This window comes from Colius striatus, chromosome 8 (genome assembly GCF_028858725.1).
Source record: "Colius striatus isolate bColStr4 chromosome 8, bColStr4.1.hap1, whole genome shotgun sequence".
NCBI classification, from domain to species: Eukaryota; Metazoa; Chordata; class Aves; order Coliiformes; family Coliidae; genus Colius; species Colius striatus.
Window position 1 is genome coordinate 25232060 of NC_084766.1, and position 27636 is coordinate 25259695.

At 65.3% G+C, this 27636-nt stretch overlaps 4 protein-coding genes across 13 annotated transcripts; 1 reads left to right on the forward strand and 3 right to left on the reverse strand.

Moving 5' to 3' along the window:
- Positions 1–827: 827 nt before the first annotated feature.
- SFXN3 (sideroflexin 3) lies at positions 828–7235 on the reverse strand. Of its 6 annotated transcripts, none has more exons than XM_062000876.1 (11): positions 7072–7235; positions 5461–5627; positions 5083–5253; positions 4859–4957; positions 4538–4613; positions 4010–4095; positions 3447–3574; positions 3272–3321; positions 3083–3132; positions 2571–2618; positions 828–1796 (listed from the first exon to the last, which is right to left on the reverse strand). In XM_062000876.1, exons 2-11 carry the CDS (start codon positions 5622–5624, stop codon positions 1700–1702), a joined length of 969 nt encoding a protein of 322 aa, XP_061856860.1. In that variant the 5' UTR covers positions 5625–5627; positions 7072–7235; the 3' UTR covers positions 828–1699. The 6 variants fall into 6 exon arrangements, with proteins under 6 accessions (XP_061856860.1, XP_061856858.1, XP_061856856.1 ...); XM_062000874.1 differs by having other exon boundaries at positions 5461–5624; positions 7072–7152; XM_062000872.1 differs by lacking the exon at positions 7072–7235 and adding an exon at positions 6198–6288.
- Positions 6373–15480, forward strand: PDZD7 (PDZ domain containing 7). Of its 4 annotated transcripts, none has more exons than XM_062000866.1 (17): positions 6373–6400; positions 8208–8610; positions 8777–8917; positions 9325–9499; positions 9828–10004; positions 10207–10354; positions 10591–10651; positions 11079–11504; positions 11964–12167; positions 12372–12413; positions 12597–12754; positions 12904–12995; positions 13323–13414; positions 13506–13577; positions 14038–14529; positions 14764–14864; positions 15006–15480. In XM_062000866.1, exons 2-17 carry the CDS (start codon positions 8418–8420, stop codon positions 15153–15155), a joined length of 2724 nt encoding a protein of 907 aa, XP_061856850.1. In that variant the 5' UTR covers positions 6373–6400; positions 8208–8417; the 3' UTR covers positions 15156–15480. The 4 variants fall into 4 exon arrangements, 3 of the variants coding, with proteins under 3 accessions (XP_061856850.1, XP_061856849.1, XP_061856851.1); XR_009819165.1 differs by lacking the exon at positions 6373–6400 and adding an exon at positions 7541–7585 and having other exon boundaries at positions 14771–14864; positions 15006–15081; XM_062000865.1 differs by lacking the exon at positions 6373–6400 and adding an exon at positions 7541–7585.
- Positions 15481–16243: 763 nt separating this feature from the next.
- LZTS2 (leucine zipper tumor suppressor 2) lies at positions 16244–22330 on the reverse strand. 2 transcript variants are annotated; one of them, XM_062000869.1, is made up of 6 exons: positions 22312–22330; positions 19866–19934; positions 18372–18842; positions 17540–18055; positions 17104–17373; positions 16244–17028 (listed from the first exon to the last, which is right to left on the reverse strand). In XM_062000869.1, exons 3-6 carry the CDS (start codon positions 18801–18803, stop codon positions 16339–16341), a joined length of 1908 nt encoding a protein of 635 aa, XP_061856853.1. In that variant the 5' UTR covers positions 18804–18842; positions 19866–19934; positions 22312–22330; the 3' UTR covers positions 16244–16338. The 2 variants fall into 2 exon arrangements, with proteins under 2 accessions (XP_061856853.1, XP_061856854.1); XM_062000870.1 differs by lacking the exon at positions 22312–22330 and adding an exon at positions 21550–21595.
- Positions 22331–22616: 286 nt separating this feature from the next.
- On the reverse strand, positions 22617–27513 carry TWNK (twinkle mtDNA helicase). Its single transcript, XM_010196346.2, has 5 exons — positions 26256–27513; positions 25540–25780; positions 24858–24965; positions 24398–24539; positions 22617–23811 (listed from the first exon to the last, which is right to left on the reverse strand). Exons 1-5 carry the CDS (start codon positions 27511–27513, stop codon positions 23515–23517), a joined length of 2046 nt encoding a protein of 681 aa, XP_010194648.2. The 3' UTR covers positions 22617–23514.
- Positions 27514–27636: the final 123 nt, after the last annotated feature.

Consider the following 27636-nt stretch of genomic DNA (forward strand, 5'->3'; position numbering starts at 1 on the left):
ACAAGCCCTTATTGCACGGCGAGGGGCTGCATTATTTATAAGCCGCCAATGGCTGGCTCAGGGGAGATATTTGCAATATGCCAGGGCCGGCAGGAGGGGGATGGACCCCCAGTGTGCCTGTCCCAATCCTGAGCGGGTGCTGGGTGCAGCAGCAACCTCTGCCTGCCAGGGAAGCTCTGACACGACGTAGCCCTGGGCTACTGGGCCCTTTTGCTGCCTTTGGCTCTCCCTGCTGCTTCCCGGCTCAGCTAGGGGGGCTCTGCAGAGCTCGGGTGCCTCCATCCCTCCTCTCCTTGCCGGGACATCGCTGGCTCCCCCTGCCCGCCCTGCGCTGGGGTGCCGGGGCCGCTGCCCGCAGCCTCGCCACTGCAGCATCGAGCACAGACAGTGCGGTAAAAATTTCCTCCCTGGAGAAGCAGATGCGGGCCCAGGGCCGGGACTGAAGCGGAGCGTGCTGTGAGCGGGCTGCCAGACGGGGTGGGAGCGTGGGCAGAGCCGGGGGGGCACGGACACGCTCCGCTCTCTCCGAAGCGGGAGCATCCAGGGCAGCGGCTTAGCAGCAGCCCTCTGCGCAGCGGCGAGCTGCAAAGCCGCCCGTGCTAAAAAAAGCCCTCCCGGCAGCTGGATCAGCTTAACCCCAGGCCGAGCCAGCCGGCACCGCTGCAAAGCAAAATGGAACGGGCAGCACAGCTCCGCCCCGGCGGGGGGGACACAGGGGCACCCCGGCAGCCGATCTGCGCGTCGCTCCTGCTCCCATCCCCACCCCGACGGCAGCTCCTTCGCGCCAGGCACGAACTGGAAAGCAACGTGCTCTGCTTTTGGTTTCGTATAAACACCTTGCCTTTATTATCTGGTATATAGAGGCACATTTGTATGTATAACAAAAAGAACTAAAGGAAACCACGGTGCACTTAAAGCTATTTGAGAAGGTCCACCTGAAAGCAAGCACTCCAGGAGGGGGTAGAGACCCCTCGGGGGGGAGCCCAGCCCTGACCTGAGATGGCATCAAAATGAGAATAAAGGGAGGGACTCTCTGCTGGGATGAAAACGTGCCGTTTGCTCCGGGGGTGGAAGGAGCAGAAAGTCAGATTAAAAGCCCAGAGGAGAGCAGAGGGTGACCTTGGAGCGCATGTTCAGGCTGGGACAGCCTCGCTGGTTTTGAGCCACTGTGTGCACTTGGTATTTCTCACCCATGGCTATTTTGGGTACAGGGAAGTTCTCTTCTCCCACAGCTGCTCTGCCATCCCCAGGCATCAGCTGCTGAACCACTGGGGAATGTGGGAGGGTGCCTGTGGAGGGGTCCAACCCTCCAACACCATGATTGTCTTCTGCCTCTTAAAGCTGGGGAGCACCATTTTCTTCCCCATCCCATATCCCCACTCACAAACTCCGGTGCCACTGCCCACCCTTTCCCCCCTCTGCACTGCACACAGCTATGGGGACACGCAGGGTGAGCACAGGAGAAACACACCGGGGTGCCCATGAGGGGGTCCCCAAGCGGGGCTGAGCCCAGGGACAGGGATGGGATGTGGGATGGGCTGCAGGCACCTCAGGGAGCAGGACTGAGCGCCTGGGACCTACAGACACGTGGTGGCCAAGGGGAAGCGGCGGCAGCCCTGCGGGGCTCTGAGGCGCAAGCTCAGCGACGCAGCGGCCCAGTGACGTGCGGCTCGGCCGCCCCGGCTGCCCTGGGACCCGCTCAGAGCCCTTTGTTGAAGTAGACAGTCTCCAGCTGTGGGTCTTTCTCCCGGATCCGAGCTTGTACTTCAGGCTCCAGGCGGCTCACAGGCATCGAGCTGCCAAGAGGACATAGGATCATACAATCATTACAGCTGGAAAGGACCTTTAAGCTCATAGAGTCCAACCCCTCCCCTCACCCTGCCAAGCCCAGCACTAACCCATGGCCCTCAGCACCTCAGCTACCCGTCTTCTAAATATCAAAATCTCCATATGGTGACTCCACCACCTCCCTGGGCAGCCTATGCCAGTGTCTGACAACCCTCTCAGTGAAAAAGTTCTTCCTAATCTTCAATCTAAACCTCCTCTGGCACAACTTGGGCCCATTTCTTCATGTCCTGGAGAGAAGAGACTGATCCCCACTTCACTACAATCTCCTTTCACTGAGTTTCAGAGAGTGATCATGTCTGCTCTCAGCCTCCTCATCTCTAGGCTAAACACCCCTTCAGCTGCTCCCCATCAAGACTTGTTCTCCAGCTTCATTGCCCATCTCTGGACACACTCCAGCACCTCCATGTCCTTCTTGTAGTGAGAGACCTAGAACTGGACAAAGTATTTGAGGTGCAGCCTCACCAGCACCAACATCAGGGGGACAATCACTTTCTTGCTTAGATGCAGGGGAGCCCCAGTTTGGGAAACCACCCGCTGCCACCCCTTCCCCACCTGCACCCCACCTTTAGGGCTGCACAGCAGCCTGTGTGTGCACTCCTAGTTTCAAGCCTCTGAGCGCTCAAAGAAGTGTAAATATCTCTTGGGGGTCAGAGGGCACAAGGAGCCCAGGCATGTGCTGCCTGCCCCATGCCCTGCCCCATAGGCATGGTGCCTGTCCTTACCTTTTCTGTGGGAAGAGTGCACAGCACAGAGGGGTGGCAAACACCAAGCTGCAGGGAAAGACACAGAGAAGAGAAGCTGGGCTGCATAAACCACCTGCCCACTCGAGGCCTCGACCCCAGAGCAGCAAGGAGGCAGCCCAGGGCCACACCAGCTGCTCAGCTGGGAAAGGGGCAGGGAGATGCTCTCTCCAAGCTCCCCAGCCCACGTTTGGCTCCTGAAATGGGGCAAAGCCTGTCCCAGTCAGCGTAGGGGGAACAGCAATGCTGAGCAGGAGCCTGTGGCAGGCTGGAGAGATGTCAAGATAAGGGAAAAAAGGTCCTGGTCCCAGGAGTCCATATCCCATCCCATCTGCCTGGGAGGACACCAGCCTGGCCGAGCTCTAGCATCCCACCAAAGAGTTCTGGGGCAGCTCTTGCCTCCCCTGGCAAGCAAACCCTCAGCAGCAGTGCCCCTGTACCCAGACTTGGTCTATGCCTGGGGTGGCAATGCCCTTGGGCGTGGGGTGACTTACCAGAGTCCCACGAGGCCGACCTGCAGGGGAGCATTCAGGTACGGGTAGCGCTGCCAGGCACAGGGAGAGGCTGCGTGTCAGTGGGGCGAGCAGGAAGGGGAAATGGCTGTTCCGCAGCAGGGTGCCAGCCTAGTGACAAGCCAAAGGGCTGTCCCACTGCCCACCCTCCCGTCCCAGGAACAGCGGTACCTTCAGGAAAGCTCTCTTCTCCAGCATGTTCATGATCACCGGAGGGATGGCTGGGGCAGAGGGGAAGGACATGAGTTCCTGGTGGTCCCAGCCCCCTGCCAGCCATAGGACCCCATCCCATGCTGCCAGGGATTGGCTGCAGCCCCCAGGTGCGGATGGAGGAGGGGACACTCACCCATGGCAGGAGCTGCCATGCCGATGCGGGACACCACCACCTGGAAAATGGCCTTTTGGGCTGCAGCTGTGGACTCACCCAGGCGGTTCCCATTCTCATCCGTGATGGGGACCCCCAGCTTGAGCTCTCTGCAGGGACAGTGGGGGTGAGGGACCCTCAGGGCACATGAGTGGAGGGAGCAAGAGATAGGGCAGGGACACAGGACAGGGGTATCTCCAAGGGAGGTTGGCATCTGCCTGTATTCCCCATTCACTGCCTGCATAATAAGTCGTGTGGGGTGGGGTGTCAGCTGGACCCACATTCACACTTTGGGGATCTTCAACAGGGCTGGATGATGATGGGGAGTTCACAGCCAGCTTAACCCCTGGGATACGACTGTGTGCTCATACTCCCAAAACAACCCCCTCACACTAACGGATGCCAGCAAGGCCAGGAAGTTCCCTGCATTCCCTGCAAGGCCAGGGCACTGCTCCCCATGTATCCCAGCAGTGCCTGGAGCAGCTCAAGGTGAGACCAAGCACCCCGAGCCAGCCCAAGCACCCCGAGCCAGCCCAGGGGCTCACCTCTGCCTCATCAGTGGGATGTTGATGCAGTTGGCAGCAGCCACAGCCGCGAAAGGCACATACCGGCCGATGATGGCTGGCAGGTGCTGGGGAGGCAAGTAGGGAGCACATCACACAGAGGCTCTCACGGCAGAGATGGCTGTCCCCAGGTCTGCCACCACCCCCCTGCAAGAGCCTGGGGTGTCCCAGCCCCACCGGGGTAAGCTATTCCCTTCTCCCCTCCAACTCCCAGCCTGTGAAAGCTGTACACCCAGGGGAGGCTCCTATATCCCCTCCCAGCCCTGGAGGAAGGACAAAGGGTGGAAGAAACCTGGATAGATCCAGCTGGGGACAGAGCAGGGCTGGAGGGAGAGGCCATCTCTAGAGCCATTCCTGGGGAGAGGGGCTGCCTTGGGTAGGTGCACCCAGGAAACCCCTTTCCTCCCATTTTCTCCCCTGCCCAGGTGATGAAGTGAATCCCTTGCTTGGGGAAGACCCCACAGGGAGTGTCCAGGTGCCCCAGCCAGTGATGGCCAAGGGCCACCTTACCTTGGTGAGAGATTTGAGCCCCAGCGCTGTGACAACTGCTCCTGTGGTCGCACTCACATAGGCTGTCCCCAGCTGGCTGCAAGAGCGGGAGGAGGTGACACCAATGAGCCCCATTGCGGGCCCCTCCCCAAAGGAGGGGACAGCACGCCCTTCAACAGCATCACTTGAGTTCCTCTCACACTTCTCCTACGACCCTGGTGTCCATCTCTGGCGGTGCCAGGTCCCCATTGTCCCATCTCACAGCCCCCTCTGCTATTCAATAAGCTATTCAAGACACCTCACTAGTATTTTGGGGTGCCCCGAGGGCATGAGGATGCTCACGTGGGGGTGATGGGTGCGTCCCCGCTGCGGTTGGTGTAGTTGACAACAGCATTGAAGGACTGATTGACCCACTGCCAGAACAGCACGGCCGGCGTGGTCCTATCAAAAAGAGAAGGGTGCTGGTGGCACTGGGAGATGCCACCCACGCTCCTGCAGCATGAGTGCCTTGTGGGGTATGGGCATCAACCCCCAGGGTACCCTCCTGGTAAGGAGGGGATGGATACCTGTAGAAGGTCAACATGCAGCCGGTGATGGTCATGTTCATGGGGACCTGGGCAGACATGCGCCCTATGAGCAGCATCTTCTCGCCCGTGTCGGGGTGGAAAGCCGAGTCGTAGATGTATTTGGCCCGCCAAAGCTGGTCCTCTGTCAGCCCTGGGGGCACCGTGCCTGCCCTGCCAGGTAAAGGTAGCAACCCATTGGGAGACCCTCTGCCAGGAGCCATACCCCACCTGATTCCCCCACCCCACGTGGGGAGATGCCTTAGGGACCAGCCAGACAATTTGGGAGCAGGGTCCAGCCCTGCTCTCAGTTCCCACCCCCAGCCCCGAGGCCGTATCCTGCCCGGGTGCAGTGCTGGGGGAACACGCCTCCCTCGGTACCTGTAGTCCTCCACCACCCGGCGAGCCTCCTCCAGCGTGGCCCCCGACAGCAGCAGGTTTCGGGGGTCAGTCACCATGAAGAAGTGCTTGGCCCGGCCCTGGAAGGTGCTCTGGTCCCAGCGCGGCTCCCGGAGGTTGATGGTGGCAGGGAGGGATGGTGGCATCTTCTGGGGTGCGGGGCCAGGGCAGGGATGGTTACGTTGTGCCTTATAGTGGCCCCCTCCCGCTCTACATCCTGTCTGGGCCAGCTCTGGGGCTCTCCCAGCCGGGGGGCATGAGTGTGGGATGGGGAGCCCCCTTGCAACAGAGCTGAGTGGGGATTCCCAAGCACACCCAGCAGATGGGGCAGCTCCCGGACGGGTGATTCCAGCACCGCACCTCCCTCACTCTGCAGTCCTTTAGCGGGGAGTCCCCCAAGCCAGCTGGCACCAGCCACCAGGAGGGGTGAGGGACCCTCCCACACTCCACCAGTGCACCCCAGCCACGGGTGATGGGACAGGGACCCGCCACCACGGGGCTAGAGCTGCTGGGGGGAGTCGAGGAGGGGCCCGGGATAGAGGAATATCCCCACCCGGGGACGCACCGAAACGCACCGCCCGAACCCTTTTCTACTCCCTCCCTTCCCCGCGGGATGCGCGGCTCTGCTGCCCGACCCCCTCCTTCCACCGAGCATCCCTCCCCCCACGCGTGACCCCCCCGACTCCAACCATAACGACCCGGACCAGGGTCGCACTCACGGCTTCCCGGGCTGTCACTGCCGTGCCCGCGCCGCCGCCGCCCCGCTCCCGCCCGACGCGCTGACGTGAGGGCTCGTCACGGGGGGGCGGCCCCACGGGCAGGCGGGGGGGGGTGTTGTAGGGCGGGGGGAGCCGTGCGGCGCCGCGCGAGGGGCGGCGGGGGCCACGCGGGACCGGGACGGCTGCGGGGGGCGGGGGGCGCGGTACGTGACAAGCCGCACGAGGCCGCCGCCGCCGCCCCCCGCCCCGGCGCGGATCGCGGGGTCGCGCGGGGGGTGGGGGGGGGGGCGGGGAAGAGTACTCGCGGGTGGGCGGGCGCGCCCGCGCGTGTGCGTGCGCATCGGGTGCTCGCGCGGCGTTTTCACGTGGGTGCTCACGTGCGCGTGTCGGGGGCGCGCGAGGGCGTCCCCGCCCCGGCCGCGCGTTATCCGCGGGGGGCTCACGCGGGTGTGGGGGGGGGGTGCCCGCGCACGCACGCGCCGAGCGGGTGTTCGCGCGTGGCGCGGCGGCTGCCGGGCGGCGCGCGCGGGCCCACGCGAGCGCGTGGCCGTGAGCGGGGCCGCGCGCGCGTGCGCTGCGGCGGCGCTCCGTGGGTGTCCGTGGGTCTGCGCGCAGGCTGGCACGCGTGTGCGTGCGCAGGGGTACAAACACGCATGCCGTGGACGTGCGGGTGCATGGGGTGCGTGTGCGTCTGGGTGCGTGTCCCCACGCCGGCCGTGCCCCCGCGCCCGGTGTCGGGGTACCCCGAGGGGGCTGCCCCAGGGTTCCGCGCGGATCTCGCCCCCGTGGGAGTGGGCCCTCCGCCCCGCCCCACTCCCCGCCCCCGCCGCCTGCTCCCCGCCCTCCCGCAGCCCCCCCGCCCGCCGCGCATCACCTGAAACCGCCGCGGTGTCGGGTTCGCGCTGGCGGCGCCGGGCCCCGTCGGGGGGTCACGGCCGGCCCAGGGCGGAGGCGATGCACCCCGCGGGGGAGGGGGACTCCGGCTCTCATCACCGGAGTGAGCGGGGGAACGCGAGACCCTCCCTCCGCCGGCAGTGCCTCAGTTTCCCCCGTGTGCCCCCGCGATGGTCCGCGCTGAGGGAGGGGCTCGGGGCGGGGGGGGGGAGGGGGCAGCACGTCCTTATCCCCTCGCAGCCCCGGAGCAGGACGCGCCCCCCCGAGCCCCTCCCCCCGCACACGGCCAGGGCTCCCCACGCCAGCTGCGAGGCCGGCCCTGGCCGCTCTTGACTGACAGCTCTCCTGCCCGATGGCGACGCCGGTCCCGCGGGGGCAGCCAATACTCGTGGGCGGGGGGGCGGGAGGCGGTGCTGCCCCCCTCGCCCCCCCCGGCTTCTCCATCCCCCCCGCGCTGTCAGGTGTCTCTTTCGCAGGTGGCACCATGGGGACAGGTGAGGAGGGCACGGGACCGGGGGGATAGACGGGGACAAGAGAGTCCCCTGCGCCTCTTCGGGGAAGGGGCACCGGCCGGCTGATGGTGGGGACGCGGGGGATAGGGGTGGCAGGGGGGATCACTGGCAGGCGCCGGGGACACTCGGTGTGATTCTGTGTCCCCCCCTGGCCGGGGACATCACTTATTTATTGAGGTCAGGCAGGGGCGAGCGGGGGACGAAGCGGGGAGGGGGGGCCGTGGTGGCGTCTCGCCCACGCTTAGAAGAATTCCCGCGCGAACTGCCTCGGACCAGGGGGCTCGTCTGGCTGCGGGAGGATGGTGAGAGTCTCTCTGCCCCTCCTGGGGGTCAGGTCCTGCTCTCTGGCATAAAGCTGAGGTCCCCGAGTTCCCTCTCTGGCACCTTTCCGGACTTAACGCTGCCGGGCAAAGCCCCTTTGCACCGCGTGTTCCGGATTTATGCTGCTAGGCAAAGCCCCTTTGCAGCCCAGCATCCTTGCCCCAGTGCGGGCAAACTGTGCCCGAGGCCACCCCCGTGGTGGTTCCTAGAAGCCCTGCAGCAGGGCTAAAGGACAGGAGGGAACAGGGCTGGAGAGAGGTCACAAAGCTGCTTGTCCCTGCAGGCTGTGCTACTGTGCCCCATCCTGCCAGTCCCCAGCGCCCACACCAGCCGGCCCCGCCATCGTACTGCTGAGAGGAAGCGGGTGCCCGAGCCCGGGCATGTGCTGCTGGACTATGCCATGTCCCCCCCCAGCCGGCGGGCAGCCCCAGCCCCGTGAGGACGCGGCCAGCCCCGAGCCGGACGCCGGGACGCCGGGGTGCCCAGCACCGCCATGGCCCAGGGCTGGGACACGACGCTGCCGGGGATGACGACGGGCAGCCGGTCGCGGAGCTCCAGCAGCGAGGCCAGCCTAGCTCCCCGCTACCTCCTCAGCAAGCAGAGCCGCCTGCTCAATGGGACCGTCCGGGGCAGCCGTGCTGCCTCCCCCATGGGTCGCGTCATCCTCATCAACACCCCCATCGAAGGTACACGGAGTGTCCCAGCCCTCTGCCCACCTGCGTGGCATGGGGCCTGCACGCCTGGGATCTGTGGATCTGGGGACGGGGACTGGGGACAACCCTAGCAGGAGGACACCCCACAGCCACTGCTTGCCCCCAGCCCCCATGACATGTCCTGTCTCTATCCCCACAGCCAGCAGCAATGAGAGCGATGTCATCAATGCCATCACGGTGGAGAAGAGCATGGATGGCAAGCTGGGCTTCAGTGTCCGTGGCGGCTCCGAGCACGGGCTGGGCATCTTCGTCAGCAAAGTGGAGGAGGGCAGCGCTGCTGGTAAGTGGGACAGGGTGAGGGACACCAGTGGGGACAGGCATCTGCCAGCAAGACCCTCTCAGAGAGCTCCCGGTGACGTGCTGCTGTAGCAGTGATGCCTCCCGGCATTGTACCGAGCCACTATTTGCTCCCTGTCACCTCTGACTGTGGGGTTTTCAGGTTTCCCACAGAGAAGAGCAGGGGTGAGGAGTGGGCAGCCCTGTGCTGATAGCTCTGAGCTCCATCCCCAAGCCACAGTGAGGTGACAAGCCCCCCATGCCTGCCACGGCCTCAGCACGATTGCCAGGCACCCCTACCTCTGTTCCCACGGGGTTTGGATCAGGCTGGGGCCACGTTTGGGCAGGGGACACCAAACAAGGGTATGGGTGCCAGGTCAGGTGCTCAGCCGAGCTGTGTGCCCCTCACAGAGCAGGCCGGGCTGTGTGTTGGTGACAAGATCACGGAGGTGAACAGCGTGAGCCTGGAGAACATCACCATGAGCAGTGCTGTCAAGGTCCTCACCGGCAACAACCGCCTGCGCATGGTGGTCCGGCGGATGGGCCGCGTGCCGGGCATCAAGTTCTCCAAGGAGAAGACGGCATGGTGAGCAGGGAGTCACCCAGGCCAGAACCCCAAAGCCCAACCCCATGGAGGGCGCAATGTGGAGTGCTCAGAGCCAGGGAGGATCCCAGAGCTGGGGGCCCCCCAGGGAGAGCATTAGAGGTGTCTGTCAGGTGTCCGGGTGAGGAGAGCCCAAAGTGGGGCACAGGATGGGACAGGAAGGTCTGGAGCAGGTGGGGTGGGTGCAGGCACAATCCTCAACATCCTCATTTCTCTCCTTCGCGGAGTGACACCAGGGGCCCCATCCTGCTGGAGGATGAGAGTCAGACCACTAAGCCTCCCCTACCCTAACAACATGCTCCTGCTCCAGGGTCGACGTGGTGAACAGGCGTCTGGTGGTGGAGAAAAGCGGGTCGACACCATCAGAAAGCGGCTCTGAGGACGGGCTGCGGCGCATCGTGCACCTCTACACCACCTCCGACGACTACTGCCTGGGCTTCAACATCCGCGGCGGCAGGGAGTTTGGCCTCGGCATCTACGTCTCCAAGTACGGCCACCCCAGGGGCACACGGCACCCCCATCCCCTCCGTGCCCACGCCGAGGCTTGACACCCCCTCCCTGGCTGAGCCCCCCTACCCTCCTAAGGCATTGTCACCGTGGGCGCTGGGCCACGGGGCTGCCCGGCAGAGGTGTGGGCCAGGAGCTTCGCCAGGGCCCGGCCCCCTCCAGCCCCCTCCCTCTTGCTGCAGTGTGGACCCCGGGGGGCTGGCAGAACAGAACGGCATTCGGGTGGGAGACCAAGTCCTTGCAGCCAACGGAGTCAAGTTTGAAGACATAAGCCATAGCAAGGCAGTGGAGGTGCTCAAGGGGCAGACCCACATCATGCTAACCATCAAGGTACCTGCTCCTAGCCCCGTGGGACCCCCGGTGAGGCGTGTCGGTGTGTCCCCACGCCGGCGCTGGCGCTGCCCCAGCTCGGCCTGGCGCCCGTGGGGCTGGTGCGGCTGCCGGCTGGTTGGGTTTCAGGCGGGTGGGAGCAAGGGGGGATGCATTATTCATGGCTGGCACCGGATCGGGTTCGCCTGGGGCGGCTGGCGCTCGCTGACCCCCTTGTCCTCTCCCCCTCTGCATAGGAGACGGGCCGGTTCCCTGCCTACAAGGAGTTGGTGGCCGAGTACTGCTGGCTCAGTCGCTGTAAGGGCAGTGCTATGTGGGTACTGGCAGGGACACTGGGCTGGGGGCACGGGGAGGAACTGGGACCCCCATACAAGCAGCCTCTGGCCACTGTGGGAAGAGAAAAAGAAGGCCTATGAGGTGCCATGGCCTTGGAGGGGGCATGAAGCTCCCTGTGCTGCAATTAGCGTCCGCACGGTCCTCATGAGCTTATAGGGTGCTACGTGCCCCCCATCCTCAGAGGGGATGTTACGATCCCTATGTAATGGCCGGAAGCCCACTGGTCCCTGTGACCCTGTGGGAGTCCACGTGACCCTTGTAAGGGATGCAGAGCTCCCCATGTGACTGACATCAGCCAGCCTCCACATGTCCCCTGTCCTCAGAGGGGAAGCGGAGCTACCCACAGCCCCACAGCACGTCACCCCATGACCCCGCTGTGCCTTTGCAGTGACCAACGGGCAGCTGCAGCAGCTGTCTCAAGCCTCGGAGACCAGCTCCTCCATCTCCTCCTACTCCTCGGGGCCAGCACCGGGGCCGGTGAACGGGCTGGGGACGGCCAGCCCAGGGCCCCCCGCCCGCACTGTGGATGTGGCCATCTCAACGGAGGACGGACCGCGGCGAGGCTGGGCACGGGAGCGTGCCGAGCGGGCCATGCAGACCGAGCCGGCCACTGAAGGGCTGCCGGAGACACGGCGCACAGTGCGGCCCCCCGAGCTGCTGCGGGACACGGCCATCCGCGGCCAGGGCACCCGTGAGCTCCCCGGCACCCACCCGCGCCGCACCTTTGCACACTCGCCCAAGACGGCCCTGCTGCTGGCTCTGAGCCGGCCCCGGCAGCCCATCACGCGCTCCCAGAGCGACCTGACTGTTGCCGGTAAGCACCGGGACACAGCCTCTGCCTGGGGTCCTCCTCCAACCCTGCACCCCAGCCCTGGCAATCCCACAGCTCAGCCCCTGCCCCACTCGAAACTCAAGCATTTTATAGCCCCCGACCCACATGGACACCTGGTCCCTACTTCTGGGCATCCTGTTGCCAAGTCCCTGGCCCCTACCTGGTGCCCTGTAGCCTCCAGCTCATACAGGCACTTGGCCACCAGCCATGCGCATCCTATAGCCCTGTATAGCCCCAGCTCTGTCCCTGAGGCTTTTTAAGCACCCCAAAGCCCAGCCCCATGGCCCCGGCAGACTCCCTGCACCCAACATCTGGCCTGTTTTCCAGTCAGTGCCCTCGGTAGCCTCTCCAATCCCTACCACGTTCCCTGCCCCCAAACACCATTTGTGGTGGCATCCCTTGGCCTCTCCACTTCATCCCACCCCCTGCCTCTGTCCCCAGAGGAGAAGCGGAAGAAGGAGAAGCCAGAGGGACAAGGGGCACGTGGGGCCCCCCCGGGGCTGCACCGCTCCAAGACCCTTGTCAACCTCTTCTTCAAGGGGGGCCGTGCCACCAGCCAGAGCTGGGCCCCCCCCAGCCAGGAGCCCCCCGCCTCCGACCGCCGGCCACGCGCCAAGTCCCCGGCACGCCCCGACGGGGACAGAGGTACCAGGGCTGGGGGAGGGACCCAAACCTCCAGCTGCCCCCCCTTCCCCCTCCCACCTTCTGTGGGCACCACAGGCCAGTTGTGGCATCCCTGGCATGGATGGGGGATGCATGGGGAGAGGGTCCCCAGACATGCAGTTTTGGCGATGGGCAGTGCTGCCGCTCACTGCCCTGGGCGCCCACCCGTCTCCATCTCCATTGCAGTAGGCGCTGTGCAGAAGTTTGTCATCCGGAGCCTGAAGCGGGGTAACGGGGGTGCCCGTGTGCCCAGGGGGAGGTGCGGGGCAGGCTCTGCATGCGCCTGACCCCATGCTCTGTGTGTGTGCCCGACTCTGGCATGGAGTGAGCTTTTGGGGTGGGGAGGTTTGTGGGGTGCCTGGAGCAGTCCTTGCCCCTCTGGCCACCCTGTGCTTGCTTTGCACTCCCCAGAGAAGAGCCGGCGTGCCAGCATCCTGGGTCCCATGGGCATGGCTGCCCTGCAGCCCAACGGCAGCGAGCCCGAGGCCCGGCTCCCGCACATCCAGGACAGCGCCGCGCGCCTGCTCAGCCCCGACGAGGTGACGGCCGTGCTCCGACACTGCTCCCGGGTACGGGCAGCTCAGCGGCACGGCCCCGGGCACCCTGCATCCCGGGCTGGGCACTGCCACAGCGCCCGGGCTGAGCTCTGGGAGGTAAACCGAGGCGTGGGGCAGGAGGGAGGGAAACCTGTGTGCTGATGCCCCTCCTGCACCCGCAGTACCTGCACGAAGGCAGCGTGGAGGATCTGGTGCGGCCGCTGCTGGCCATCCTGGACCGGCCCGAGAAGGTCCTGCTGCTGCGGGATGTGAGGTGGGTGGTGCTGGGGGTCATGCTGCTACCACCCAGCCAGAGAGATGCATCCAGGGCCTCACATACAGCCCTGCTCACACTCCATCCCAGAGGCTGCCACGACCTCCTTCTAGGAAGAGCTTTTTCACTGAGAGGGTTGTAAAGCACTGGCATGGGCTGCCCAGGGAGGTGGTGGAGTCCCCATCCCTGGAGATATTTAAGTCATGAGGTACATGGGTTAGTGATGGGCCTGGCCGTGTGAGGTGAGGGGTTGGACTCTGTGGCTGTAAAGGTGTTTTCCAACCATAATGATTCTATGAACCTGGTGCCTACCCCTTGCCCTGGCAGGAGCGTGGTGGCCCCCACGGACCTGGGCCGCTTCGACAGCATGGTGATGCCGCTGGAGCTGGAAGCCTTTGATGCCCTGAAGAGCCGCTCAGGTAGAGCCTGGCCAGGGATTGTGGCCGGGGGTGGGTAGTGGGCAGGGGAGGTACAGCTTGGAGAGTGACGGGGGGCTCTCCCTGGCTGCAGTGCGCTCGCCTGCCCTCCGCCCGGCCCACCATGATGTACCCCCCAAGAGACACCTCATCACACCAGTGCCTGGTGAGTGCAACCCCATGGGGACTGCCTAGGGGTGAGTGGTACAAGGTGGAGCAGTACAGGGGCAATTTTGGGGAGCAAAAAAGGAGCTGGGATGCCTGGGGGTAGAGGGTCGCAGGGCAGAAGGCACCTGGTATCCCTGGGTGGTGGGAGGCGCTGGAGCAGCAGGATCAGTGAATCCTGGGAGCCAAGGGGGCTTGGGGAGGAGGACCTGCAGTCTGAGGAGAAAAGCTGGGGGTCTCTGGCAATCAGAGGTCCTAGGGAGGGAAGTATGTCTGAACGTCCCTGGAAGATCTGGGGGCCTTGGTGCCCAGGGGAGTCCCTAGGTGACAGAGGTCCCAGGGCTTTGGGATCCCCAGGGGATGCCTGGGTGGCAGGTGTCCAAGAGAGCAGGGCTGTGGGTCCTGGGGGATACCTGTGTGGCAGGGGTCCCTGGGGCATTCCCAAGCCTGTCTCATTGCAGACTATCGGGGCGGATTCCTGCTGAAGCCGGCAGGGGCCCCGGAGCCGGAGGAAGGTGGGGGGCTGCAGGCGAGCCCAGCCCGGCCACGAGCCTCCCCCAGCCCCCACCGCCTTCACCCCCGCACCTACACCCCGCTCCCCGACGTGCCAGTGGATGCTTACGCCTGCGCTAGCCGGCCCCTGCCTGCCCCCCGCCCCCGGCCGCCCAACTGGCTGCTGGCCGAGCCCCCTCCGGGTGAGGGGCACGGGCCCTCGCGCAGCCCCTGGCACAAAGGCTCCCCTGGGCCGCTGCCCGACGGAGGGCCCGAGGTGCTGGGGAAGCCCCGGCGCGCACGGCCCCCCCTCGCCCCTCTCTTTGGAGGGCCAGGGGGTCAGGCAGGGGGAACCGGGGTGACCACCAATGGCCCCGGGGACGGTGGCAGGGAGGAAGAAGAGGAGGAGGAGGAGTATCAACTGCTCACCGTCACCCTCTCCAAGCTGAAGCACTCGCTAGGTGAGTGGCACACGGGTGGAAGCCTGGGGTGGAGGGGAACCGGGGGGGACCCTTCTTATTGGGGTGGGTGGCAAAACCCCCAGCACTCCTCCGAAACTAGAAGGGGAGGAGCTGCCCCTGCCCCAGCTCCTTGTCCACGTAGGACTTACCACAACAGGGCAAGATGTTTGCCAAGGGGAGGGAGTGGGGGGTCCCAGCCCATCTGGGTGCGAGGGTCTCCCCCCTCCCTCCCAGGGATCAGTATCTCAGGCGGCATCGAGTCACGGGCACAGCCGGTGGTGAAGATCGAGAAGATCTTCCCCGGGGGAGCTGCCTTCCTCAGCGGCATCCTCAAGGTACGGGGGACCCCATGCAGCCCGGGGTGAGGGGGGACAGGCATCCCCACACCCCCATCCCACAGTGCCGGGGTGCTGGCAGTCCCCTGGCACCCTCACAGCGGCTGCACCTCACTCCTCTGCCGTGTCTTGCGGGGCCAGGCGGGGCAGGAGCTGGTGTCGGTGGACGGGGAGAGCCTGCAGAACGTCACCCACCAGCGGGCCGTGGACATCATCCGCCAGGCCTACCGCAACAAAGCCAAGGAGCCCATGGAGCTGGTGGTGCGGGTCCCTGGAGCCCCCCCGCAGTGACGCCGCATCCCCACCTCCCCCCATGTTCGAGGAGCCAGCCCGTGCTTCAGAGGAACCGCATGGCCCATCGCTGCACCAGGCTGCACCTCAGCGCAGCCAGGCTCGGCCCATGGGCACGCAGCAGCTGCCCACAGCAGGACACGAGGTGGGAGCACCAGTGGTGCCAGGGTGCCCCTGACCCTGCTCCAGACGTACAGACACAGCCCTGAAAAAAACCCTCAAACCCACAGCCAGGGGCTTGTTTTTAATCGGCGGTACATGGGCAGTACACGGGCGAGCCGGGCGCTGGGAGGGGGACTCCACCGAAATAAAGTACAAAAATTGCCCCCTGGAGCTGGGGGTAACCAAGCCAGAGCTGGGCACAGCCAGGCTTTTCCTTTGGTTTAACCCCCCAGGGTGCACAGCTGCACCTTCCCCCACCTCTGCCCACCCTGGCCCCAGCTGGCACCCCCAGCACTGTGCCCCTCACCCCTGCAGGCTGGGTATCACAGGGGCACGGGCCAGGCTTTGGGGTTTTTTTGGGGAGGACAGGAGGGGAAACAGAAGTATGCTGGAGGTACAGGCATGGGAAAGGCACTGAGGGCAAGTTGCCCTGTGGCAGGGGTGAGGTGGGCAAAGACAGCCAAGGTGTGAGCTGGGAGGGAGTGATATGTTTTGTTAGGTCCTACAAAAATAGAGTTATTTAAAATGGCACAGAAACAAATCCCCTGACAAACACACACGGGGGTGGAAGGAGGGGGATGGCAGGGGGAAGGCTGGCACAGGCAGGGACAGGGCACACGCCATCCCCTGTGGAAGTGAATGGGTGCCAGTGCCAAGAGGAATGAGAGGGAGGGGACAAGCCAGCCCCCCTCCCTGCTGCCCAAGGTGACCCTGGCTGAAGTCAGCGCTGCTAATCCCCCGGGCGCTAAGAGGATCAGCAGGAACCAGCTCCGGGCGGCCCCGAGGCCAGGACTTGGTGCCCACCTGGCCTCACATCTCCCGGGCAGCTCCCGCTGCGCCGGGTGCCGACGCACCCCAACATCTCCACGCTGGGGAGGGGGAAGCAGCGCCTGGTGGTCCCCTCTGCTCCCTCCCAGTGCCAACAGTCTGCAGAGCTGGGCAGAAAGGCGGGATCCCCCCGCAGCCCCACAGCTCCCAAAATCCCAGGGGCCGGATGCCCTCTGAGCACAGCGGCAGCAGCTCAGATCTCGGTGGCCGTGATCTCCTCGAAGGGCGTGTCGGGGCCGGGGCCATCACAGTGCTCAGGCGGAGAGGGGTCCTTGCCCTGGAGCCGGAGCTGCTGGAGACGCTGCTCGAGGCGACGGTTGCGGCGGTACATCTGGATGTAGCTGTACTGCAGCTGCTTCTGGTAGCGGATGACACGCTCCTTCTCGCCCTGCCACGTGCCTCGCTCCTGCTCGAAGGCGTCCCGCTGCTCTTGCCCGCGCCGCCGCTCCACCGCCACCTCCGCACGCAGCCGCTCCAGCTGCTGCCGCAGCCCCGCGCCGCCATGCGCCTCCTCCGTGGCCTGGGGACCCCCCTCCGGGCCACCTTGGGGACCTCTGTCCGGGCCGGCCTGGTGGCATCGCCCGCGAGCGGCCTCCCGCAGCCCCGCCACCTCCTGCTCCAGCCGCCCGGCCTTGGCGCGGAAGAGGTCGGCCTCGCTCTTGCGGCGCTGCAGTTCGTTGGCGCAGACCTCCAGCTCCAGGGCCTTGAGGCGCGCGGCCTCCTGCAGCCCCTGCGCCCGCCGCTCGCCTGCCTGCAGCTGCGCCCGCGCCTCCCGCAGCTGCGCCCGCAGCCCCAGCAGCTCGCTGCCCCGCTGCGCCAGCTCCGCCTGCGCCTCCTTCAGCTGCTGCTTCAGCAGAGAGATCTCCCCCGACTTCTGGCACACCTGTGGGGACAGCGGGGATCAGGCCGGGGACCCCCAAAGCCTGCAGCCCCCCCCACAACTTGCCCAGTGACTCACCTCCCACTTGGTCTCCTCCAGCCGGGGTGCCAGCTCGGTGCGCTCGCGCTGGAAGGAGGCGCAGCGCTGCTCCAGCAGCTCCCGCTCCTGCAGCAGCTGGGCCAAGTCCTCCTGCAGCTGCTGCTTGTCCTGCTGCAGCTGCAGCACCTGGAGCTGCAGGACCTGCTGCCCCCGCTGCGCTGCCTGGGCCGCCTGCCGCGCCTGGGCCGCACATCGCTGCCGCAGCCCCTCCAGCTCCTGCTCGCAGCGACGCTGCTTCTCCTCGTACACCTGGTGGGGCAGAGGGCAGGGGGACAGGCTGTGGGGGGCAGCACAGCACTCCCAAACACACAGAAAAAGGGAATCTCCATCCAAAAGGGCCCCCTGCCCCCACCCAGAGGCAATGCTCATGTGGAGTGTCCTGGGGAGGGGGCTGGGGGGCCATCAGTGGTGTTACCTGGCAGATGGCCACCTCGTTCTCGTCCAGGCTGTCACGCAGGAGCTGCAGCTCGGCCTCCCTCTCCCGCAGCTTGTCCTCCAGCTCCCGCACCAGCATGGCCTCCTCGCCGGGCAGGGGCGAGCGCCCGCAGGACCCGCTGTCTGAGGAGGGCCGGCCCCGGCCGCTCAGCGAGCCCGTGCTCTTGCTGGAGGACGAGCGCCCGCTGTCCGAGTTGGAGGGGCGGCAGCCCCCCGGGGCGTCGGGGGGCCCGTGGGGGGTGGTCGGTGGGGCCCCTGCCTCGGGGTGCTGGCTGCAGCCCGTGCTGTAGGTGGGCAGGCTGGAGAGGGAGTTGCGACCCGAGTCCGAGAGGGTGCTGGCACGGCAGCTCAGCGCACCGGGCTTGTCGGTGCCCAGCAGGTGAGTGAGGCTCACCTGGCTCTCCGAGAGCCCCGGGCGCACGCCCGCCTGGCAGCTCCGCACCTTGGGCACCACCGGCTTGAAGGCCATGGGGCGGATCAGGGTCTTCTCCACGTTCTGCCAGGGGAAAAAGGGAGAGTGAGGAGGCTGAGGGGAACCCAGCACCTTCCCGAAAGGGCTGCCTGGGGCCGTGACAAGGAGACAAAGGAGACAAGAGCCAGTCACTGTCTGGTTCCATCCCCAGCTCAGGTGGGCTTCCGAACACACCCCTGGCATGAAGAAGTGGATATCAAGGGCACAGGGACTGCCCCCTCCCCAGGGACACCAAAAAAAAATGGCCTCCATTCATATACCCGAGACAGCAAGCCCAGTGTGGCTAAGGGGCAAAATCAAGACCTCAGCACCCACCCACTCCGCTGCTGCCCTCCCTCACCTCCTCCAGTCTGCCAGACACAGGGACGAGCTTGGGGGGCGGCCCCCGGAGGTGGTCACTCGGAGCTTGGTCATCGCGGGGCTCGTCCGAGTCGCTGCAGGGGCTGATGGGAGAGGAGGCATCGAGCCAGTCGCCGCAGAAGCCCCCGTTGGCGTAGGCGTGGGCGATACCTGGCACAGCTGTGTGGGGTTCCTCGGGGGATGAGGGGTCCCGGGGGGTGGCCCGGAGCAGCAGCCCCTCCTGCTTGCGGAAGGTGGTGGCGGAGGGCCCGCTGGCGCAGGGCTGGCTGGCGCAGTCATGGTGGGGCCGGCCGGGCAGGAGGCTGCCCACGCTGCCCATGGCAATGGGGGGTGAGCGGGGAGCAGCGCGCAGCTGCGTGGCCCCCTCAGTGCTGGCCTCGAGGGCCATGGGCAGAGTCTGCACAATAGCCATGGTGGGGGGGCCCCTGGCAGGCAGGGGCACGCGGGCAACCTGTGGGCAAAGGAGACAAGGCATCAGAGATGGGGGCACTGCTGGCCATGCCCTCCGACTGCCAGTGTGGGCATGGGGGCACCTCTGAACCTACATCTGGTGGGCACAGGCCAGCCCCAGGGGAAGCAGGTAGAGAGAGATGTCAAACAAACCAGAATAAAATTGGGATTAGGCAGGGGGGTGGCAGCAGCACCCCCCAGGCTGGGCTCAGCGCACTGGGACAGCAGTCTGGGGCTGCCAAGGGCTGTGGGTGCTGGTGGCACTGCGTGGCAGTGGTGATGCGGTCCTGCCCCTCACCATGCCCCAGCGTGACCCTGCCACGGAATGTGTGCCAGGCCTTGAGGCGAATCCCAAGAGGCCCACAGAGAGCCGGCTCCTGGGCAGCCTGCCCACCCAGCCCACAGCCCCCACCAGCACAGCCACTACGAAGAGTGGGAGGCAGCCCCACACACTGGGGACAGCCACTTCCCCTGCCCCACAGCCCTCATCTCTGCAGTGACCCACAGAGGATGCCCTCCACCCCCAACCATCCACAGTGGGGTGTGGGGTGTCCCAGAGAGAGCTACTGAGGGGGCTACTGCCGGGCAGGCAGGTAGTCCAGGATGTGGGTGCCAGGTTCTCTCTCCACCAGGCTCTTTCTCAGCCCCATCACTTGGGTCTCCCTTGTCCTCTGCCTCATGTGCCTCCCTCCAGCTGGGGGGGCTCTGTCACCCCCCCACCATACGCCTGCGTGACAGGAGGCAGCCGACAGGCCGGATCCGTCCCCAGCTGCCTCCCTGCATCTCGCACATGGCTGCGGCTGGCACAGGCAGGGGGGGCCACTACCCGCACGGTCTCGCCTGCCGAGCTGTCACCTGAAATCAATCTGCCTGCCAGTGCCTGGGGAGGAGCGAGCAGGGCAGAGGTGCTGGCGAGTCAGCTCCCCCCTTCACCCCCACTGGCACGTGCCGTCCCCAGGCACTGTGATCTCCCACCACGGAAGGTGGGTGACATCCCCCAGCCCCAGCCCCTGGCTCCGCTCACCTCGCCAGCCGCTGCCCATCCGTCCGGTCCACTCAGGTCACTGCACTGCAAACAGAGCTCTGATGGCTCCTGAGGCAGGAAGGAGAAATGGAAGCGGGATCAGAGCAACAAACGACGGCGGGGGTCCCAGTGCCCCCATCAGCCCCCCTTTGCCCAAACTCTCCAGCTGGCAGGTCTGGGGCAGGCGGTGCCAGCGTGGCGCAGGGGAGCCCGGCAGCAGGGGAGCCCAGCAGCAGCTTCTCGGGAGGGCTGCAGTCACCCTGGCAGGGGAGGTGGGGACAACTGACCCCCGCGGGGACCTGCCACTGACAGAGGGCAGGAGCGGGGACCATGCAGATACAGGACCCGCAAAGGGACACCTCGGGCCCCCCCAAGCCACAGCCAGCTGAGGGGCAGCGAGACTGTTGCAGGCTGTGTGGGTCGGGGGATGCCCCCGCGGCCAGCCGGGCAGGGGACAGTGCCACCGCCGAGGCCCCGCGCTCGGCAGCCGGGCTGGCAGGCTGTGCAAACGGACTCCATCTTCTCCCTCCCACAGGCCCCCTAGCCCGCCGAGAGTATCCCACCGCTGTCCCGTGGGGTGGCGAGTTCCCGGGGCAGTGAGTGGCCAGCCCGGCCGGCTGCCACTGCCATGAGAAACTCCCTCCAGCCACCCAGTAAAACCAGTTAGCAATTGGCGTGGCGTCACCGCCAGACGCTCCGGTTGGAGCGCAGGGAAGCCGGATCCCACCGTTCCGACCCCAAAATAGCAAGGGAAAGCTCGGCTCGTGCTCGGCCGGACCCCCACCCTGAGCTGCCGGTGCTTTTGGGTCCTCGGGGACTCCGATGCCTCGATGGCAGCTCAGAGTTCCCCCGGGGCGGGGGGAAGCGGCCCCTCATCCCTCAGCATACCCCTCATGCCTGGCTCTGCACGCTCCTCTAGTCATCCCCCACCCCGAGTCTCCCTGGGTGGTGCTGCCTCCGGCTTGTCCCCTCCACGGCCCCCTCCCTTGCCCTCTCCCCCCCTCCACGCTGCCTCACTGAGCCCCACAGTACCCAGCCTGCCCCACGGTTCTTCCACCCTACCCGACCCCACGGCATCCCAAAGTCTCCTGGGTCCCTCCTGCCCTACAGGTCCCCTAAAGTGCGCTAAAACACCCCCAAAGCTGCCCATAACACCCCCAAAGTGCCCCACGGTGCGTCGGGGCCTGTATTGCCCCACAGCACTCTAAAGTGTCCCAGCACATCCCCAAAGTGTCCCACAGAGGTTCGGGGCCTCTGCTGCCCCACAGCTGTCCTAAAGTGCCCCTAAAGCGGCCCCAAAGTGCTCCAAAACACCCCCAAAATGCCCCACAGCGCCCCTGGGCCAGCACTTCTCCACAGCTGCCCCAGAGCACCTCTAAAGCACCCCGAAAGTGTTCCACGATCCCCTCAACAGCCTCACAGAGCGCCTGGCCCTCTACATCCCCAGGACACCCCCAAAGTGACCCCGAAACACCCCCAAGCCTCCCCATGGCCGCCGCTGCCGCCCCCCCCGCGCGCCCCGGACCACCCCTCCGCTCCAAGAAGCACAGGGGGCAGGGGGGGGGCCGCCTTCGCCCAACACCCCCAAGCGCCGGCAGCTCCCGCAAAGCCCCGGGGGCCCCTCGGTCCACTCCCCGCGCCGCCGCAGCCCGCCAGGCCCCCCCGGTCCCGGCCCCGCACTCACCGCGGCCCCGCCGCCGCCCTCCCGCGCCGCGCCGCGCCCAGGCCCCGCCCCCTTCAGGGCCCGCCCCCCCGCAAGCCCCGCCCCCTTCAGGCCCCGCCCCCTTCAGGCCCCGCCCCCAGAGGCCGCGCACCGTGGGACGGGTCTATGGGGCAGGCGGCCGCGAGGGGGGGCGGTCACGCCCGTTCCGGGGGATTCCTGGTTTTGGGACACGGGGCTTGTCCCCTTCTTGGCCCCAGCCCAGCCCCCCACTTCAGGCTTTGCCCCCGCCCTCCCCCTCAAAGCAGCCCTAGAGCCCTGGGCACTTGACGATACAGCCTGTCCCCCTCTCAGTTGTTTGAGAGCCCAGCACCCCACTCAGGGGTCGAGGGGGGCTGTGTCCCGTTTGACGTTCCCCCTCCTGTGAGCTGCTGTTGCCACCCCCAGGCTCTCCGACAGCCCCAAGCTGGAGGAAACGGGAGACAAGCATAAACCCACCTCAATATCGATGCAGCGTGGGGAGCTGTGGGCACCCACGGCATCCCCAGGCCCAGCTCCATCATCGCCTCTCCCAGCCTCAAGGAGGGAAGGTGGGAAACGGGGGTCCTGGGCTTTCCCACTGCCCCACTTCCACCCCAGCCCTGGGCTAGACTGGGCGAAAAATAGGGGCTGGAGAGATGAGGGGACTCTCGGGTCACAGGGGGACACACCAATACCCCTCACCCCCCGCTAAACCCTGACCCAGCCATGCTGAGCCTGGCTCCCCCCTCCAGTCCTTTTCCTTACCTCCGCTTCCCTGGGACTCTCCTCAGCCATCACCACCCCCAGCTGCCCCAGGCAGGGCGCTCGCACCTGCACCCACAGCACCCAGGGGTGCTCTCCGGGAGAGCCAGTGCACCCCGGAAACCCAGCACTGGGTGTGTACCTACCGCCCGCTCAGGTTAAAACTATGCCTGGCGTGGAGGCTGGTAATAACCCCTGTGCCAGTGCCGGGGCAGGATGCCAGGCTTCTAGGGTTGCCCCTTCCCTGACCAGGGGAAGGGAAGCCCCAGGGTCGCCTGGACACAGGGACAACAGCACAGAAACAGCACTCACATTTAGGATTTAATAAAACTGAGGAAAGGGAAAACCCAAAGGAATTAGACCAAGATCCACCCGTGGACTTGTCACACCACGGCGAGGACTGGCCAGGTCACAGTATTTGTCACCCGCAGCCAGAGGGCACGGGGGTAGTTGCTCCCCTGAGCCTGGCAGAGCAAGGCAGGGCTGCTCCCACTTAGGTTTTATTGCTGGTGATGCCCCCCACAGTGAAAGGGGCTGGGTGAGACCCTGAGGAAAAGGGTCTGAGTCAGGCACCATGTTGCAGCTGCCCAGCACTGCCTCAGCCAGCTATGGGTGAGCAGTGGTGCCCAGGGGGTAGGTGGTGGTGCCCTGGGGGTCCAGCTCCCACCGTCCCACCACATGCACAGCTCTAGGGCAAGAGCCACCCCCAGTCTCCTCAATTCCCTCCACTACCTTCCCCTCACTGGCTCCATTCCATCCGGGATCAATCCCAGAGACTCCTACCCATAAGGAGGGGTTTCCTGCCATGTGTCCCTCTGCCCAGTGTCCCACACACACTCCGTCCCACTAGTGACAGACCATGATTTCAGCTCCATTTTACCCATGATTTAAGGACCTGCTGTGGGCCCACAGATCCTCAAGTGCCGGGGCTGCAGGTCAGTGCCCCAGCCCATGCCGACGCTGCTGCCCCGTGGTGCTCCCAGCACTCAGCACTAGGATGGAGCAGCCAGCCTTCACCACTCTTCTCTGGCACAAGCCCACTCCTCTCGCCTCAGAGACGCCATGCTGGTGGCCAAGAGGATTGTTCATGCAGGAAAGAAAGTCAGAGTGGCTCATAGGTGCTGCCCCTGGGGGTAGCATGTGGTGCCCTGGTCCTGTGTTCCCAGCACCAGCCTCCATCCCACCTGAAAGACCAAGGAAGAGACTTCACGGCTTCTTGGAGGCTCCCTCTGAAGCTTTCTTGGAGGCTCCCTCTGGAGCTTTCTTGGAGGCTCCCTCTGGAGCTTTCTTGGCTGAAGGCTCCTTCTCTTCCTTCATCTTCTTCAGCTTGACCTTGCTCTTGCCAGAGGATGAGAAGGTGAGAGAGGCCTTGCTGAAATCCAGGGGGAAGACGCCCACATCCCCATCGAAGCGGTTCTTGGACACCTGCAAGTAACGCTTCCCTGGACCTGTCATCAGCTTACGGTCCTGCAGGATGAGGACGTTGTCTGCCTCCTGGCTGGCCTGGGGAGAGGAAAACATCTCCAGGAGGGTGCTGGGGATGCAGTCAGTCACATGGCTCACAGGCTGCCTGCCCAGCTCCTCCAAGCCCTGTTACAGGGCATCCCAGGCCATCTTACCACCACCAGCCCTCCTCTTCCTCTGGGACATTCCAGTAACCCTCTCCCTGAGCCGAAGGCACAGCACACCCAGGGGAAACAGGGGAGCAGAGGGGTGACTGGGCACACTCACTGTGCACCTCCACTGCAGCATCCCAGCTGAGCCTGAAGCTCTCTGAGAGCCCATCCCTGCACCCTCCCTGGCTCCTTCTTTAATTACCTCACACTACATCCCACTCACAGTCAATGAGTGCTAATTAACTGCACCTAAAGCCCCAACAGAGCTGTAGCTGGCAAAAGGTTTGCTCCTTGTCTGCAGCACCCTACCAAGATCTGGCTGAATGGACACATCTTCAGCAGGTGACAGGAGTCTTGAGGACATCCTACTTCTCTTTCAGGTCCCCAGCACTGCCTCAAGGTTCTGGTGAGAGCCCAGGATGGCTGCCCAATGGATCCCAGCTCCTTCCTGGGAGCACTCTGGCCCAGCTCACCTTGGCAGAGCCGAAGATGGAGGCTGTCTGCAGCTCCTTCTCATCATCCTCCTTGCGGGGATGGATGACCAGGGTGATGTGGCAGGCATTGTCCGTGGCAAACTTGCGGAAGGCACCAACAATGTAGTCCTGGGCAGCGATCCTGCCAGGGCACCAAGCACAGGGTCAGAGGCTGGCACTGCAGGGTGCAGAGCAAGCTGCTGCCAGGCTCAGCCTCACAGCAGGAAGCCCTCGGGGATCTCAAGTCACTTTTTGAGAGGAAGCTGGGCCCAGGTGGCAAAGGGAGGGGGCACAACAGGGGTAACAAGGTAACCTGGTCACCCTTCCCCACATCCTTCAGTGAAGCAGGGCTGGCAGCCAGGACTGACAGGACAGCCTGGGCCCTCAGCCCATGCCCTGATGCCCGACAGGGCCAGCACCAAGGCTGGCAGAGGAAGGAGGCAGCTGGGGGATGGGCTACCTGTCCACAGAGAGGTGCTCATGTCCCATCATGAACTGCAGGTTGTCCACGACCACGTGGGTGATGTCGTACATGTAGACAGCGTGCTGCATGGTGTCAATCACCGTCCTGGGCAGGGGGAGAGCGGAATCAGCCCAAGCATCAAGGGATGAGTGGAGGATGGGGATGCTGAGCCAGGCACGAGGTGGGGAGAGGCAGAGCTCAGAGGTACCAGGCTGGCACCTGCTGGGACTGGACATGTCCCACATGTGTGGCCCCATCCCCACAGATAACCAGGACCTAGCTACTACACACACTGCCCCAACCCATAGGGACTCTCAGGGCACGCTGGTACCACAGTGCCCAGTGAATGAAAGAAGCTGGAGGTGCCCCATCTCCCTCCTCAGCAAATGCAAGTGCTGCCAAGCACCAGGGTGTGGGGAGACACTCCTGCCGGGGGAGAGGTAGGTTTTAGAGCAGCCATCAAGCACAGGGACAGGTTCCCCTCCCTTCATCCCCCACCCCAGAGAGCAGCTCTGACAGACCTCATGCCAGCAGGAATGCGGCCCACTGAGCCACGTAGTCCCCATGTAACAACTCCAGGACTTGAACAGCCCCAACATGCCTCTCGCCAGTCCAAAATCTGCCACCCGCTATGGGGGAAGAGCCCCAGCTCCCCAAGAATGAAGGTGTGGGAACATACTTGATGTTCTGCTGGCCATGGAAGGTCATGAAGTAGAGCGGGAGGTCCTCAAAGCGATCGGCCCACTCGTCGTACAGCTCCAGCTGGTCCTCCAGGCGCTGGGCTGCAAACTGGGTCAGCATGATCTTGGCCAGGCGGACGTTGTTGATCTCAAAGCTGCCCCACAGCGTGCACACCCCCTGCATGCACAGGTCCAGCGCGTACTCACTGATAAATGTTGTCTTCCCGCTGCCTGTTGGGCCTGGAGCAAGGACAACAATGGGAAGAATTAGCTGGGAGAGAAGATCTGACCCATCCTGAATGACCTGGAGGGTTGTTTAGAGGTGGAAGTGCTGGGGAGCAGGATCAGATCAGCTCACCTGCAGCACTCCCACCAGAAATAAGCAGCATCCTGAGCCAAGCTGCATGTTTGGGAGCACACATATTACCAGTGAGTCCCTGCAGGGTGTGGGGAAGGGCTGGGCAGCTGGCATGGGGACACAGGGCGGGCTCAGAGAGAAGGTGGCAGGTAAGCAGGACTAAGGGGCATCCCAGGGCTTCCTGTGCCACCCCAGGTGAGGAGCCCATCACCACACCAGTGTGCCAGACCCCACTGCAGCCTCTCATGCACCCCCAAGACGGGCTCAGCTGAAACCATGAGCAGAAAGGGGCCTGGAAGGCTCATGAGGCATCACTCTAAAAAATCCTTCTGCTCCCCACCTCCACCAGCCATTTACCTGTGAAGACAGTGAGCTCCCCTCTGCGGTGCCCTTTCAGGAGCCTGTTGAGGTCCGGGAAACGCGCCCACTTGACACCGGCCACCTGCTCGGTGTTGACCAGCTCCCCGAACACCTCCTCACGCAGCTGCCGGAAGGAGATGATGGACTTGTGGCTGGCGGGCAGAGCGTCACGCAGGATCTTGGTGAGGTTGAGGCCCTGGTTCAGAGCCTCCAAGGGCCGGGGCTGCAGGTTGCCCGGGCGCACCAGGGAGCAGCGCTTGAGGTTGAGCTTGCGGGCAAAGAGCTTGGCGGCTTCCCAGGAGCGCAGGTCCTCGCCCAGCCACAGCGTGATGCGCTTGAACTGCTCCAGGTAGGGGAGGAGGACAGGGGGCAGACAGGTGGTCCCTCGCGGCAGGGCCAGGCTGACCACCCCAGTGGCTTGGTGCAGGGCCAGGGCATCCAGCTCCCACCCAGTCAACACCAGCTCTGTGTCTCGGCGCCCTAACAGGTGCAGACCAAAGAGGTTGCGATAGGAATCGAAGCGGGGCAGAGTCTCTTCCACGTAAGTTGTCCCATCCCCCTTCTTCTCCACTCTCAGAAGCTTGAGGCCCTTCAGGGTCGCATCGCGGGGGCTGAACCAGGGGAAGACCAGGGCCTTGGCAGTCCTCAGATAACGCACCCCGAAGCGCTTCAGGGTGGCGTCCGTCACCATGGAGATCCCGAACGTGGCCTTGGTGTGGCTGGTCTCCTCCTCGTCCAGCAGCTGCCAGAGGGGCAGCGCCCGGTCCCAGATGCAGCGGGCATCCTCATGAACCTGGCGCGCCGCCTCCTCCTCCGCCCCTACCACCGAGCTGGCGGCGGGAACGCCGCGGTGCCGCAGCTCCACGTGCGCCTGGAAGTCCTGCCAGGTGCCCTCGGCCAGCGTGGCCGTGCACAGGAAGCTGCCCGTCGTCTTGTCAATGAAAAGCGTGTAAGGGGCGCTGGAGGGAGGCGGCTGGTCCTCCCGGCCGTCGGCGAACAGGCTGGGGGTGTGCAGGCAGCTGTATCCGTCGTGGAAGGGGATGCTCTGTGCCCGCAGGTACTGCCGGATCTCGGTGATGGAGACGGAGGGCACGGGCCCGTCGGGGGAGGGCAGCACGTCCTTCTTGTAGCGGCGCTGGGGCAGGCGGCCCGGCGCGCCGGGGCTCAGGGAGGCCCCTTTGCTCCTCGTGCCCCCGCACAGCAGCGGCAGGAGGCGGCCGACGGCGCGCCAGGGCCGCAGGGGCACCGCCGCCATCCGCGTCCCGCCCGGGCGGCTGCCCCGCGGCCCCGGCGCCGCGCCCCGGCCCCGCTGCCGCTCGGGCCGCCGGCCTCACGTGGGCCCCGCGGCCGCCGCCATTGCCCGAGCCCGCCGCCGCCG